Source organism: Rhinopithecus bieti, unplaced genomic scaffold (assembly GCF_001698545.2).
Source record: "Rhinopithecus bieti isolate Rb0 unplaced genomic scaffold, ASM169854v2 scaffold_12189, whole genome shotgun sequence".
NCBI lineage: Eukaryota > Metazoa > Chordata > Mammalia > Primates > Cercopithecidae > Rhinopithecus > Rhinopithecus bieti.
The window spans coordinates 313,721-325,992 of record NW_016807086.1 but is presented as its reverse complement, the minus strand read 5'-3'; the positions used below and the strand labels follow the sequence as shown (position 1 = coordinate 325,992).

The 12,272-nt window shown below is 37.5% G+C and overlaps 1 protein-coding gene across 1 annotated transcript in view; it reads left to right on the top strand.

The window, feature by feature from the left end:
• The window catches only part of SLF1 (SMC5/6 complex localization factor 1), an 85,454-nt gene that overhangs the window by 60,714 nt on the left and 12,468 nt on the right, over positions 1 to 12,272 (top strand). Inside the window, 2 exon segments of the mRNA XM_017880121.1 lie at positions 2,874 to 3,021; positions 10,452 to 10,597. Coding sequence (XP_017735610.1) covers positions 2,874 to 3,021; positions 10,452 to 10,597 — 294 coding nt within the window.

Genomic DNA, 12,272 nt, shown 5'->3' with positions numbered 1-12,272 from the left:
TTTTTAGTGTTGTTTTTGATTGATAGAAAGCTGGATTGTGTTTTTATATAAGGCTTCACTCTGTGGGCTAACATTCTTCTTTCCTGCCCAGGGTCTTAGAGCCTGGGTGGTCTAAAGTGATCTTGATTTACTATACCCTTGAGATGGAGAATACTTTCAGAAATCAAAATTTACCAACCTCTTGCTTCTTTCCTGAGTACTGTCATTGCTGATATTCAGATACATGTTATATTGGAAGGAACATTTTGTGGATGCATATGTGCATATGGACATAATCAATTTAGTAGTTTAAATATATATTTTCACTGTTCTGTTTTATATTCTCTTGATAACAGTGAGAAGTAAGGATTAACTAACTTGCTCAGAGTGATCAAGCAAGACACTGACTTTACAAAGAATGGAGTTGATTTCCTGGAGACTAACAGTAGACCGTAGTCCTGCCAATCACACCAGGGGAGGTGTTGGTGCTACTGATGTGACCAGAGCTGCTACTAGTTTCCCATGCCATATAGCCACAACTGCAAGGCTTAAACTCAGCTCTCTTATCAAGGCAGGAGACTGGGTGGGATTGACAGCCACCTATGAAGCCTCACCTGCTAGAATCTGGCTGGCTGTCTTGGCCCCTGATCATGCCAGAAGAAGAGCACCGCTTTCTTAATCATGCAGCTTTTAAAAATCTCCTCAGCTCCACACTTGAGGGTCTCTCTCCTAGATTCTGATGTCTAGCCCTACAGGAATGCAGTATGCTGCCCCTGATGTGATAGGACAAAAGAGGACCTGCACACATGCTACTGGTCCTGACTATGTGTTTTCCTTCCATAAACACTGTTCTGGCAAGCTGGTTGTGTGTGCTGCTGGACCATTTGCTTGTGTTTGCACAATAAACCAGAAATTGAACTTTGGTTTTGAAATCATTTATCTGCTAGCTAGAGCTAGTAGATATGGAATGATATCCCAATGAAATATTGAATATGCATACACGAAATTTGTTTGCTGAGGGCAGGAGAAACAAATCCAGTAGTCACTGAGGGTTCAGAGTGCTGGGGATTTCTTTCTCACTAATCCCATATTAGGCATAATATATGCTAGTTTGGTGTGTAATATATAGCTAATACACTGAAATACACATAATTCTGTAATATATAACATAATAACATAATGTACCATTTATGAGTGTGTTAGTTTAGATTATAGTATAGAAGGATCCAAGAACCTGATTTGGAAGTGCCTTTTATATAAAACTTACTATTCTAATCCATAAAATCCATGTAAACTGTGAAGACAAAGTGTGAAAATAATATTTTAAAAACACCTTTGATTTAAATATAAACACTTTTTCAAAACATTAAACCGGCTGAAATTCTTATGTTCCTGTTATTTGTCATCTAGGCTTGTTGGATATGTGAAAAAATCACTAAGCAGTTGAGTAAAAGGCGTGTGAAAAGGTTTTAATAAATATTGTGATAATAGATTAGCTTATTAGTAATGTTAGATCTATTCGTTATAGATCAGGTTCTTAGATCCTTTTATACTGTAATCTTACCTATTACACATGAACAGCAAGTTATGTTATATATTATGTTATACTTATGTTATTTCAGTGTAATATATGCCTAATATGGAATTAATGAGAAAGAAATTAGATGGGCGAACATAGTTATAATCTGTTACTGTAGCATTTGTTAAAATGTCATATGCCTTTTACCCAACTATTAGTGATTTTTTTTCTACATATCCAACATGTCTAGACAACAAATAACAAGAACATAAGAATTTCAGCTGGTTTTAATGCTTTGAAAAAGTGTTTGTATTTCAATCAGAGGTGTTTTTAAAATTTTATTTTCACACTTCTTCATCTTCATAGTTTCTATTGAATTTTAGAGATTAGAAAAATACTTTCAAACACTAGGGTTAAAGCACACTTAGAAGGCTTGTATGCCTTGTTACATTTCTTATAAGAATTTAATGATATTTATTATGCAAGTAATCATATAAAATGATATACTTTTTTTTTTTTTGAGACGGAGTCTCGCTCTGTCGCCCAGGCTGGAGTGCAGTGGAGCAATCTCCTCTCACTGCAAGCTCCACCTCCGGGGTTCACGCCATTCTCCTGCCTCAGCCTCCTGAGTAGCTGGGACTACAGGTGCCCGCCGCCACGCCCGGCTAACGTTTTGTATTTTTAGTAGAGACGGGGTTTCACCGTGTTAGCCAGGATGGTCTTGATCTCCTGACCTCATGATCCGCCCACCTTGGCCTCCCAAAGTGCTGGGATTACAGGCATGAGCCACCACACCCAGCCAATGATACACTTTTAAAACTGATTTGTACATCTCTAAGTCGGGTAATTAGTATTTGATATATAATTAAATAAAAATTTGAATCAGTATATTATAGCAAATGAATAATCTTGTTTACTAGAGCTTTTATTCATCGGGTTTCTCAGGTCTTTCTGGAAAATGTCATATAGAGAAATGTAAAGAATAATTCTATATATAAACAGTGGGGGTAGATAAATCTATCTTCTTTTATAGTCATATCTCTCCTATTTATAAAATCTACAAAACCAGGTATTTTCTCATTATTTTAATGGAATTATTGCCTGACAAACTTGATAGGTTGGATGAAATTAAAGTTTATTCTGAACTGTTAAGTTGTAGGTCCTTGGAAAATTTGCTTTATTAACTCTTTTGTCATGTGGAGAGAGAGAGGGGAGAGAATTAGTTAGCTAGGGTTCTTAAGAATACCTTTTATCATTACATACCCTGTATTTTTAGATAGCTATGTTTTGCCCCTCAAAACATATTCAAAATAAATACTAATAGAAATTCAATATTGTAATATATATTGGTAATTTTTTTGTATCTTAATGTCAGGTCTTCAAACATGAACTAGCTTACTTATTGACTGGAATTCTTGGAGCAGCAATAGATTATTGGATTTTCCTTGGTCTTAAGATGGGTAGAAATGTGATGCGACACATGTCTGATGACTTAGGAAGTTATATTTCTCTTTCGTGTGATGGTAAGTTTGTCTATCTTCTGTTTTTTTCAGACTCATTCTGGAAATTAGTTTTGATTTTCTTTTAAGCAGTCTGTAAGCTTTAACATATGCTCGTTTGAAGCTTTCCTTGAAATTGTTATGGATACATGCACAGATAGATACAAACAGACAATATAAAGAGAAAGACTGAAAGTACCCTTATTGTTCCTACACAGATAACTGCTGTTAACTTTTTAATGTCTTTCTGGTATTTCTAAGCATTTTTGTATAGTTGAATTCATACTGTATATGTAATTTTGCATTCTTATTTTCCTCTAAACATTACAGGAGACTTCCCCCCACATACATTTATTATTCAAATGTAATATTTTGCTTGGTGCAGTGGCTCACGCCTATAATCCCAGCCTACTTTGGGAAGCCGAGGTGGGAGGATCTCTTGAGCCCAGGAGTTTGAGACCAGCCTGTGGAACATAGCAAGACTCTGTCTTTTAAAAAAAATTTTAAAAATTGCTGGGCATGGTGGCATATGCCAGTAGTCACAGCTACTCTGGAGGCTGAAGTGGGAGGATCCCTGGAGCCTAGGAGTCCAGGGCTGCAGGGAGCCACGATTGTGCCACTACACTCTAGCCTGGATGACAGAGCAAGACCCTGTCTCTTTAAAAAAACATACAAAAACTTGCTACTATTTTTCCCCATTGAGTCTGGTGCTCTAACAAGAAATGAACATGGCAAACAGAAGTAATTTATATGGATAATTTTTTTCACTCTTCCTTTTCCCCATTACCTACTTTAATGTCTCCCCTAAAATAAAGGGGGAAAGGAGTGTTATTTAAGAAAATGATGGCAGAACTCATTTCACAAGTTGAAAAGTTCTACCCAATTCTTTGGGCGTCTAGACTGAAGGAGGCTTCTGTAAAGACCTTATGTAGATTCCCAAACTCCATAGCCAGTTTAGGAAGAGTCTTTGTCTATCCTTCCCTTTTTTTTTCTTTATTTCTTTATTTCTGTAGTCCTTAATTCCTGAAATGAATGCATTTTAAACCAAGTAAGTTTTTTGTGATTCTTAGCAATAAAAGATGACTTTTATATACTTGATATTTTAAACTGCCAAATAAGTACTCTGCTACACATGTGTTTCAGTGTATCTTGATTTTATATAAAGAAAACATTCTTCAGTATGCTGTCAATCACTTTAATACTTTGAAGAGAGACTTCAGAATAGGAATCCAGGTTATATCTGGGTTCAGGATTTATTCGATGATGCCTCTGCAGAGAGAGTTCTCTTTTATACTACCGAAGAAGATTTTATCTGAAGCATTTTAGATAAATCTTTTTTTCTTTCTTTTTCATTGAGCTGAGGAGGTGATTACAGTTCCCTTTGTGGACTAGCTGTCCTTTGTTGCATGACTTTAACATTTGTTAGCTAACATTCAATCTTCCTGCAGAACCCTCTCTTACATTTCTTTCCCACCATTCCTACGAGGTAGTTTAGTGGTTTTTATCCTTTTCAAAAAAACAGAATTCGGGCATTATTTGCTAGAATGGGAACTAAGCATTTGACTAATGGAATTTCCTGTTTTCATTCCTTAATGAAATTTGAGTTTGGAGACCTAGTAGAGGATTAGCAGTGGCTTTAGAGATTATCAGTATAGTTATATGTCTTGTTTCCAATACGTAGTAATTGCCCTTAAGGAATTATAATTTATCTTATAGTTTAGCCAAATGCATGAAATATAATAAGCCTTGTATTAAAAGGATTCTATTACCTGTTATACGTTTGCTTCAGTGCTTTCTTCACTAATATTCTGAGTTTCCCTTCACTTTAAAGCAGGGCATGTTATCCAATGTTATTTTCAGTTTTTACGTGACAAGTGTAAAACCCAGAACTTTGATTCTGTAAGTAACATGAACTTAAACTGAATCTTAGTGTTACTATTATGATCCTGTCAACAGATTATTTTGCTCCCGAAGACCTATTAATACATTTGATCACTAACATTCAAAACTTTAGATGAGATTTAAATTGTCACTATTGAAAAGTATTTTTAAGCCTTTCTCAAAATGTACACGTGTGTGCGTGCACATGCGCACACACGCAGTTGGTTGCTTAGGCTTCAAATTCAGTTATAGGTAAGCAATTTAAAAGTTTTCAACATTATTTCTTTTCTTTTCTTTTTTTTTTTGAGACGGAGTCTCGCTCTGTCACCCAGGCTGGAGTGCAGTAGCCGGATCCCAGCTCACTGCAAGCTCCGCCTCCCGGGTTCAGGCCATTCTCCTGCCTCAGCCTCCCGAGTAGCTGGGACCACAGGCGCCCGCCATCTCACCCGGCTAGTTTTTTGTATTTTTTTTAGTAGAGACGGGGTTTCACTGTGTTAGCCAGGATGGTCTCGATCTCCTGACCTCATGATCCACCCGTCTCGGCCTCCCAAAGTGCTGGGATTACAGGCTTGAGCTCTTTTTTCTTTTTTTTGAGACATAGTCTTACTCTGTCCCCCAAGCTGGAGTACAGTGGCATGATCTTGGCTCACTGCAATCTCTGCCTCCCCGGTTCAAGTGATTCTTGTGCCTCAGCCTCCCAAGTAGCTGGGATTACAGGAGTGTACCACCATGCCTGGATAACTTGTTGTATTTTTAGTAGAGATGGGGGTTTCACCATGTTTGCCAGGCTGGTCTCAAACTCCAGACCTCAGGTGATCTGCCCACCTCGGCTTCCCAGGTGCTGGGATTACAGGTATGAACCACTGCGCCCAGCCAAAAGTTTTAAACATATATTTCTAAAAATCATTCAAATTAGTATTTTTCTATTTTCTGTCTAGTTTTTTTCTTTTCTGTTAGTGCAGGTTGATGTTTAACCTTTGTCAAGAGACAGAAATCAAGTGAACATTTTATCATAAACCAGTAGCCTCCACCCTGAGGGACAGAGTGAGACTCTTCTCAACAACAATAAAAAATTATGTTTAAAACTTTTAAATTGCCTAGCTATGACCAAATTTGAAGCCTAAGCAACCAACTGTGCGTGTGTGTACACACGTGTGTGTGTGTGCACGTGTGTACACTTGGAGAAAGGTAAAGAAAAAAGCTTAAAAATACTTTTCATTAGTGACAATTTAAATCTCATCTAAAGTTTTGAATGTTAGTGATCAAATATATTAGTAGATGTTTGGGAGCAAAATAATCCGTTGACAAAATTAGTAACTCTAAGGTTGAGTTTAAGCTCATGTTAGTCACACACACAATCAAAATTCTGGGGTGTTGTAATAATGTCCGTTTTGTTCATGTTTTGATGAAGAATTTTAAAATTCATTGTCTGCCACCTCTTTTTTTTCCTCATTTCTTTTCTATGCTGATATTCCTTTCCTTTTTTAAAAAAATCATTTATTTTGCATTATTCTTCTACTCAGTTACTATCTTTTGCTTTTCACAAGTCATTAGTAAAGATGTTATAATTTCACTGTTATGTAACTTCCAGTTGAAAATATCGATCCATCTTTCTCGATTATGGTAAACTGGATGTTCTGATTTTTCCTAGTTTAGAAGTACAAAATTCATACTGTGACACTACTCAGATTCGCATCTATCAAATTCATTTCAGTTTAGTGTAATTTTTAGTTTATAATTGTTTTGTCAAGAATTAAGCAACAGATATTTTAGAAGATAAATAAAATTTTTTCCATCAGATCTCGTTTTCATCAGTTCCATATAGATGCCACTCTTTGTTGTTTCTGAACACTTTGGGCAGAAATTTTCTTATCTGTATTTTAAGGTCAAGTTATCTGAAATTTCTTTTTTATGCCTACTTGAAATTCCTTATGTAGTGGCTTAAACTACAGATTAACAAACTGTTCAATGTTAAGTACCAGACAATAAATATTACTGGCCTTTTAGGCCTTACAGCCTCTTCAGGCCACTCAACTTTGCAGTTTTTAGTAAGAAAGCAACCATACACAATACATAGACAGCATGACTGTGTTCCAGTAAAACTTTATTCGTAAAAACAGGCAGCACACCACAGTTTGCCCATCCTGACTTAAACATATTTCTCCTCCAGTTGTTTCAGTGGGAAAGAAGATATCATCAAAATTTACTATATATTTTTTTCATATCTTTGTAGAACTTTAATAAAACTTCCTTTTCTCAGATTACATCATTATTTCCTGATAAATACTTTTTCCAAACCTTTATTCACTTTTGCTTTATCTCTTAATTTCTTTCCATGCTTTAGACCTCAAAATATAAATGTTTATGTGTTATTACTAATTCTCAGCCAAAATGTTTCTGTTCTCTTCGTTTATTCAGCAAAATTTTACTGGCATTCTACCAGGCATTGAGCTAAACGCTTTTCTATACAATGGAAGAGGGAAACAAAACATGGTCCTTGTGGGTTTTTTTTAACTTTAAGAGAGAGAAACTGTAAAGTTAATATAAATATGTCATTTAAAATAAGTGCTCTGAACAGGAAAAACTAGGTGTTGAGATTGGTGAACTTACTTTTATACTGTATGACCATGGAATGCAGAACGTGAAGAATAAGTAGAAGTTTGACAGGACAGAGTGTTTTTAGTCAGAAGGTAATATTTACCAAAGCTCGGAGTAGAAAAGAAGGCCTGTTTGAGACCTTCTGGTGCCTGGCTGATGGGAAGAGAGGCCAGAATAAGGCCAAAGAAGGGTTAAGGGAGTTTGTGTAGGGATTTGTAAGTCTTGTTAAGGAGTTAGAAGCTATGGAAACAAGGGAGTAGCGTGATCTCATTAACTTGATTTAAAAAGATGGTCCTGGCTTGGCTCTCTATTATGAGTTATTGGTATCTGCTAACTGTTCATTCATTCATCTGTCAAATACTAAATGTTTACTCTGTACAGATTAATGACCTATATACTGTAAGGGCTACAAGTATGAGCCTTCCCTTAAAGTTCTTACAGTCCACGGGCTAATTTTCTTGTGTTCTCCTGTTCATCTGTTTGTTTTTTTTTATTCCCCTTGACTTTTTGACCTGGTAATATATGGATCTGTCATATTATTACTTTGTATTTCTTATATCTGTAAGCCTATCAGATGTGATCCTTATTAGATAAATAACCCCATTTGTAAATTTCAGTGTGAGACCAGCTCTTTTGAACTCCGCAAGTTATTTCTGCTTTGCTTTTGCCTCTGTCTAGAGTTCTTATGTTAAGAGATCAATTGGTTGCAGTACACTAAAAAAAAGAAGTAGGCTATTTAATGTATATAATTAGAGATTAAATGTTCATATTATCTTTTGATTCTTATCCTTCAGTTTACTGCTCGTACATTTTTAGATAATATTAGCAGAGCCTCAGTAGTAGCAAGAAAACTGGTTGTAAGTAATTCTTTTCTCCTTTCCAACTCAAAAAAATTGTATCTTGGTGGGGCACAGTGGCTCACGCCTATAATCCTAGCACTTTGGGAGACCAAGGTGGACGGATCACAAGGTCAGGAGATTGAGACCACCCTGGTTAACACGATGAAACCTGTCTCTACTAAAAATACAAAAAAATAGCCGGGTGTGGTGGCAGGTGCCTGTAGTCCTAGCTACTTGGGAGACTCAGGCAGGAGAATGGCGTGAACCCGGGAGGCGGAGGTTGCAGTGAGCCGAGATCGCACGTCTGCACTCCAGCCTGGACGATACAGCAAGACTGTGTCTCAAAAAAAAAAAGAAAAAAATTGTATCTCTGTAGAGGCCATATTAGAAGGGATTATCTAAATTCAATGATAATATTATCTGTTTGGGGTTAGTTGTATCTGGTTAACATCAGACCTGAAGCCATTTGCCCAAAGGTTTAAACACTCCTTATGACAAGCTGCCACAAGGCAAGGGCATCAGATCTCTTTAGTCAAGGCAAGTTTCTCAGCCTGCGTACTGATTATGTTTTGGGCTGGATAATTATTTGTTGTTGGGGCTGTCCTGTGTATTGTAGGCTGTCCTATGTATTGTAGCATCCTGGGCCTTTGCCCACTAGATGCCAGTAGCATCCCCTTCCCCAATGTGGCAACCAGAAATTAACAAATGTTACCTGAGAGCAAATCCTCCCTTACTTCTCCCATCCACTCTTAAAAATCGGAGTCAGGGGTCAAGGATTACAAGACACTAGATCCCCAGCCTTTTTTGAAGGCATCTGAGCAGGACATTGACTGGGTGTCTGCATTCTCTTCACCCTGAAAGAATTCCACCCCGAATAGAGAGGCCAGCTTTTATGCCTTATACTGCTATTAAGTTTATCATTGTCTGATTCTGAAACTATATTTTAACTTAATGCTTACAATTTTAATTCTTCTGTTTATTATGTTTATTTTGCTAATTGTATTGACTTATTCTTTGTTCTTCCAGTATTTATAGTTAATCTGCCTTATTGTATAATATCACAACTTTTTTATGTTGTTTGTAATTTTAGCTTCTTTTGATAGCCTCTTGGTTGGTCTTATTTATTCTTATCATTTTGTTGTATTTTCATCACGTTACATAGATAATATTAATAGACAGTTTATAATATGAAATAGATCACATGGGAAATAGTCATTCTTTTATCACTTTCAATTCATGGGTATATTTATGCGTTTTCATCTTATTGAAGTCCTTGAGGTTTTGTATAAGAGATTTGAGCCTCTTGGTGTTTTCTTGTTTTTTTGTTTCATTTAAAATTACCCACCATCTTGCGTGCACCTATAGTCCCAGCTACTTAGGAGGCTGAGGCAGGAGAATCGCTTGAACCTGGGAGGCGGAGGTTGCAGCGAGCCGAGATCGCACCACTGCACTCCAGCCTTGTGACAGAGCAAGACTCCGTCTTAAAAAAAAAAAAAAAAAAAAAAAATTTATCCACCATCCCCCGTAGTAGAGTGGGTGCAAACTTCTGAGGAAGTCTTTATACATGCTCTTGTTTCATGTTTTTCTTCTTTATACATGCTCTTGTTTCATGTTTTCTTCTTTACCTTGTGCCTTTCCTCCTTTTCTGCAGTGGTAAGATTCATGGGTGTTGTCATAGGAAGCAGTCTACTTTCCTCCTATCAACTCGGTACTGATCATTGCAAATTAAATACTAGTATGTTCATTTAAAAACTAATTACTGGTTTTCCAAAGGAGCATCCCTATTGTGGGAAGAGATCTTTAATGGTAGTTGGAAAGTATAGAGATAAATGAAATCCCTTCTATATATTCATATGTTACCTAATCTGTATATATATAATTTCAAAACTTGTATCTGAAATAATCAAACCTAATGATTGTTTTTTCAAATGTGAGAACATGTGCCATTAAATATTTTCTCTTAAAAGTCAAGGAATAGGGATATTACCTATTTTTTGTGGGTTAAAATCATGTGGATGAATCTTACAGGTATAAGAACTCTCATTTGATGGAATAAACTTCACTAAGGAAATAGCCTATGGAAAAAAGTATATAGGATACAGCAGTAACTATATCGACTTACCTTATGTTCTCCAGACTTTTCTTCACAGGAATTAGAGATTTTCATTTGCTCCTTTTCCTCCTCCTGGCTTCAAATGTTTGTTGCAGAGGCAGTCTTTAAAAAGTTGTGTCTACAGAGCTCTGGTAATGTTTCTTCTGAGCCACTCTCTCTTCAGAAAATGGTAAGCACCTCTCTATTCTGAAGTGAGTTCACAAACTCAATTTTATTTATTTATTTGTTTGTTTGTTTGTTTGTTTGTTTTGAGACGGAGTCCTGCTCTGTTGTCCAGGCTGGAATGCAGTGGTGCGATCTCGGCTCACTGTAAGCTCCGCCTCCCGGGTTCATGCCATTCTCCTGCCTCAGCCTCCCTAGTAGCTGGGACTGCAGGCACCGGCCACCACACCCAGCTAATTTTTTTGTATTTTTAGTAGAGACAGCATTTCACCATGTTAGCCAGGGTGGTCTCGATCTCCTGACCTTGTGATCTGCCCGCCTCAGCCTCCCAAAGTGCTGGGAGTATAGGCGTGAGCCACTGTGCCTTGCCCACAAACTGAATTTTAAAATATTCTTGGTTATTTCAAGTAAGTAGGCAGAATATATTAATTCATAAATCTTTCAATTCTGTATAAAAGCTAGTATATTTCTATCTCAAAATAGAGTAGTGAAAGCCAGCGGCAGTGCTGAGTGCCTGTAGTTCCAGCTGCTTAGGAGACTGAGGCAGGAGGATTGCTTGAGCCCCAGAATTCGAAGCTATAGTGCATTATGATTGCACCTGTGTGTAGCCACTGCATTCCATCCTGGACAACATTGTGAGACCCCTTCTCCAGGGGCAGTTTGGGGATGGTAATCACCAAATAGAAATTTTAAGGTGGAGCATGGTGGCCCCTTCCTATAATTCTAACACTTTTGGAAGCTGAGGCAGGAGTATCCCTTGAGCCCAGGAGTTCGAAACCAGCCTGGGCAACATAGCAAGACTCTGTCTCTAAAAAAAGTTAAATTGGCTGGGCATGGTGGCACATGCCTGTGGTCCCAGCTACTTGGGAGGCTGAGGTGGGAGGATCCTTAATCCCAGGAGGTCGTGGCAGCAGTGACCTGTAATAACCATTGTACTCTAGCCTAGGTGACATACTAAGACCCTGTCTTAACAACAACAACAACAACAACAACAAAAAGAAAAACTTTAATTTCTTTTGAGCATAGCCAAGGGTTGATCATAGAAAAGTAAAAAAATCCTTGTTCTCTAATAAAATTCGTATGTGAGGTTATTATTTTGGAAAGAACTAGATCCAGCAAAATGGTATTTAAAAAGCAAAATATTATGCATATAAGCTACAATAGATTTAAAGTTTTCCAGTTTTATTTTGGCTGTCTTTAGATATTAATATCCAGTAGCTCTAGCAATATTTTAATTAAATGAGAAATGCGTATACTGGTCAGATTAGGCAAATTCTGTTTTGCAACAATCCTTGCCTTTAAGGATGTTTTTATTCCTTATTTTGTTTTCTCTTGAAGAAAGACTTGTTTTCTGCTGAAAAAAGGCATTATCAAAATGGAAATTAAGAAATACCAGTTGTGGCCGGGCGTGGTGGCCCAAGCCTGTAATCCCAGCACTTTGGGAGGCCGAGACGGGCGGATCACGAGGTCAGGAGATCGAGACCATCCTGGCTAACACGGTGAAACCCCGTCTCTACTAAAAAATACAAAAAACTAGCCGGGCGAGGTGGCGGGCGCCTGTAGTCCCAGCTACTCGGGAGGCTGAGGCAGGAGAATGGCGTAAACCCGGGAGGCGGAGCTTGCAGTGAGCTGGGATCCGGCCACTGCCCACCAGTCTAGGTGACAGTGTAAGGCTCCGTCTC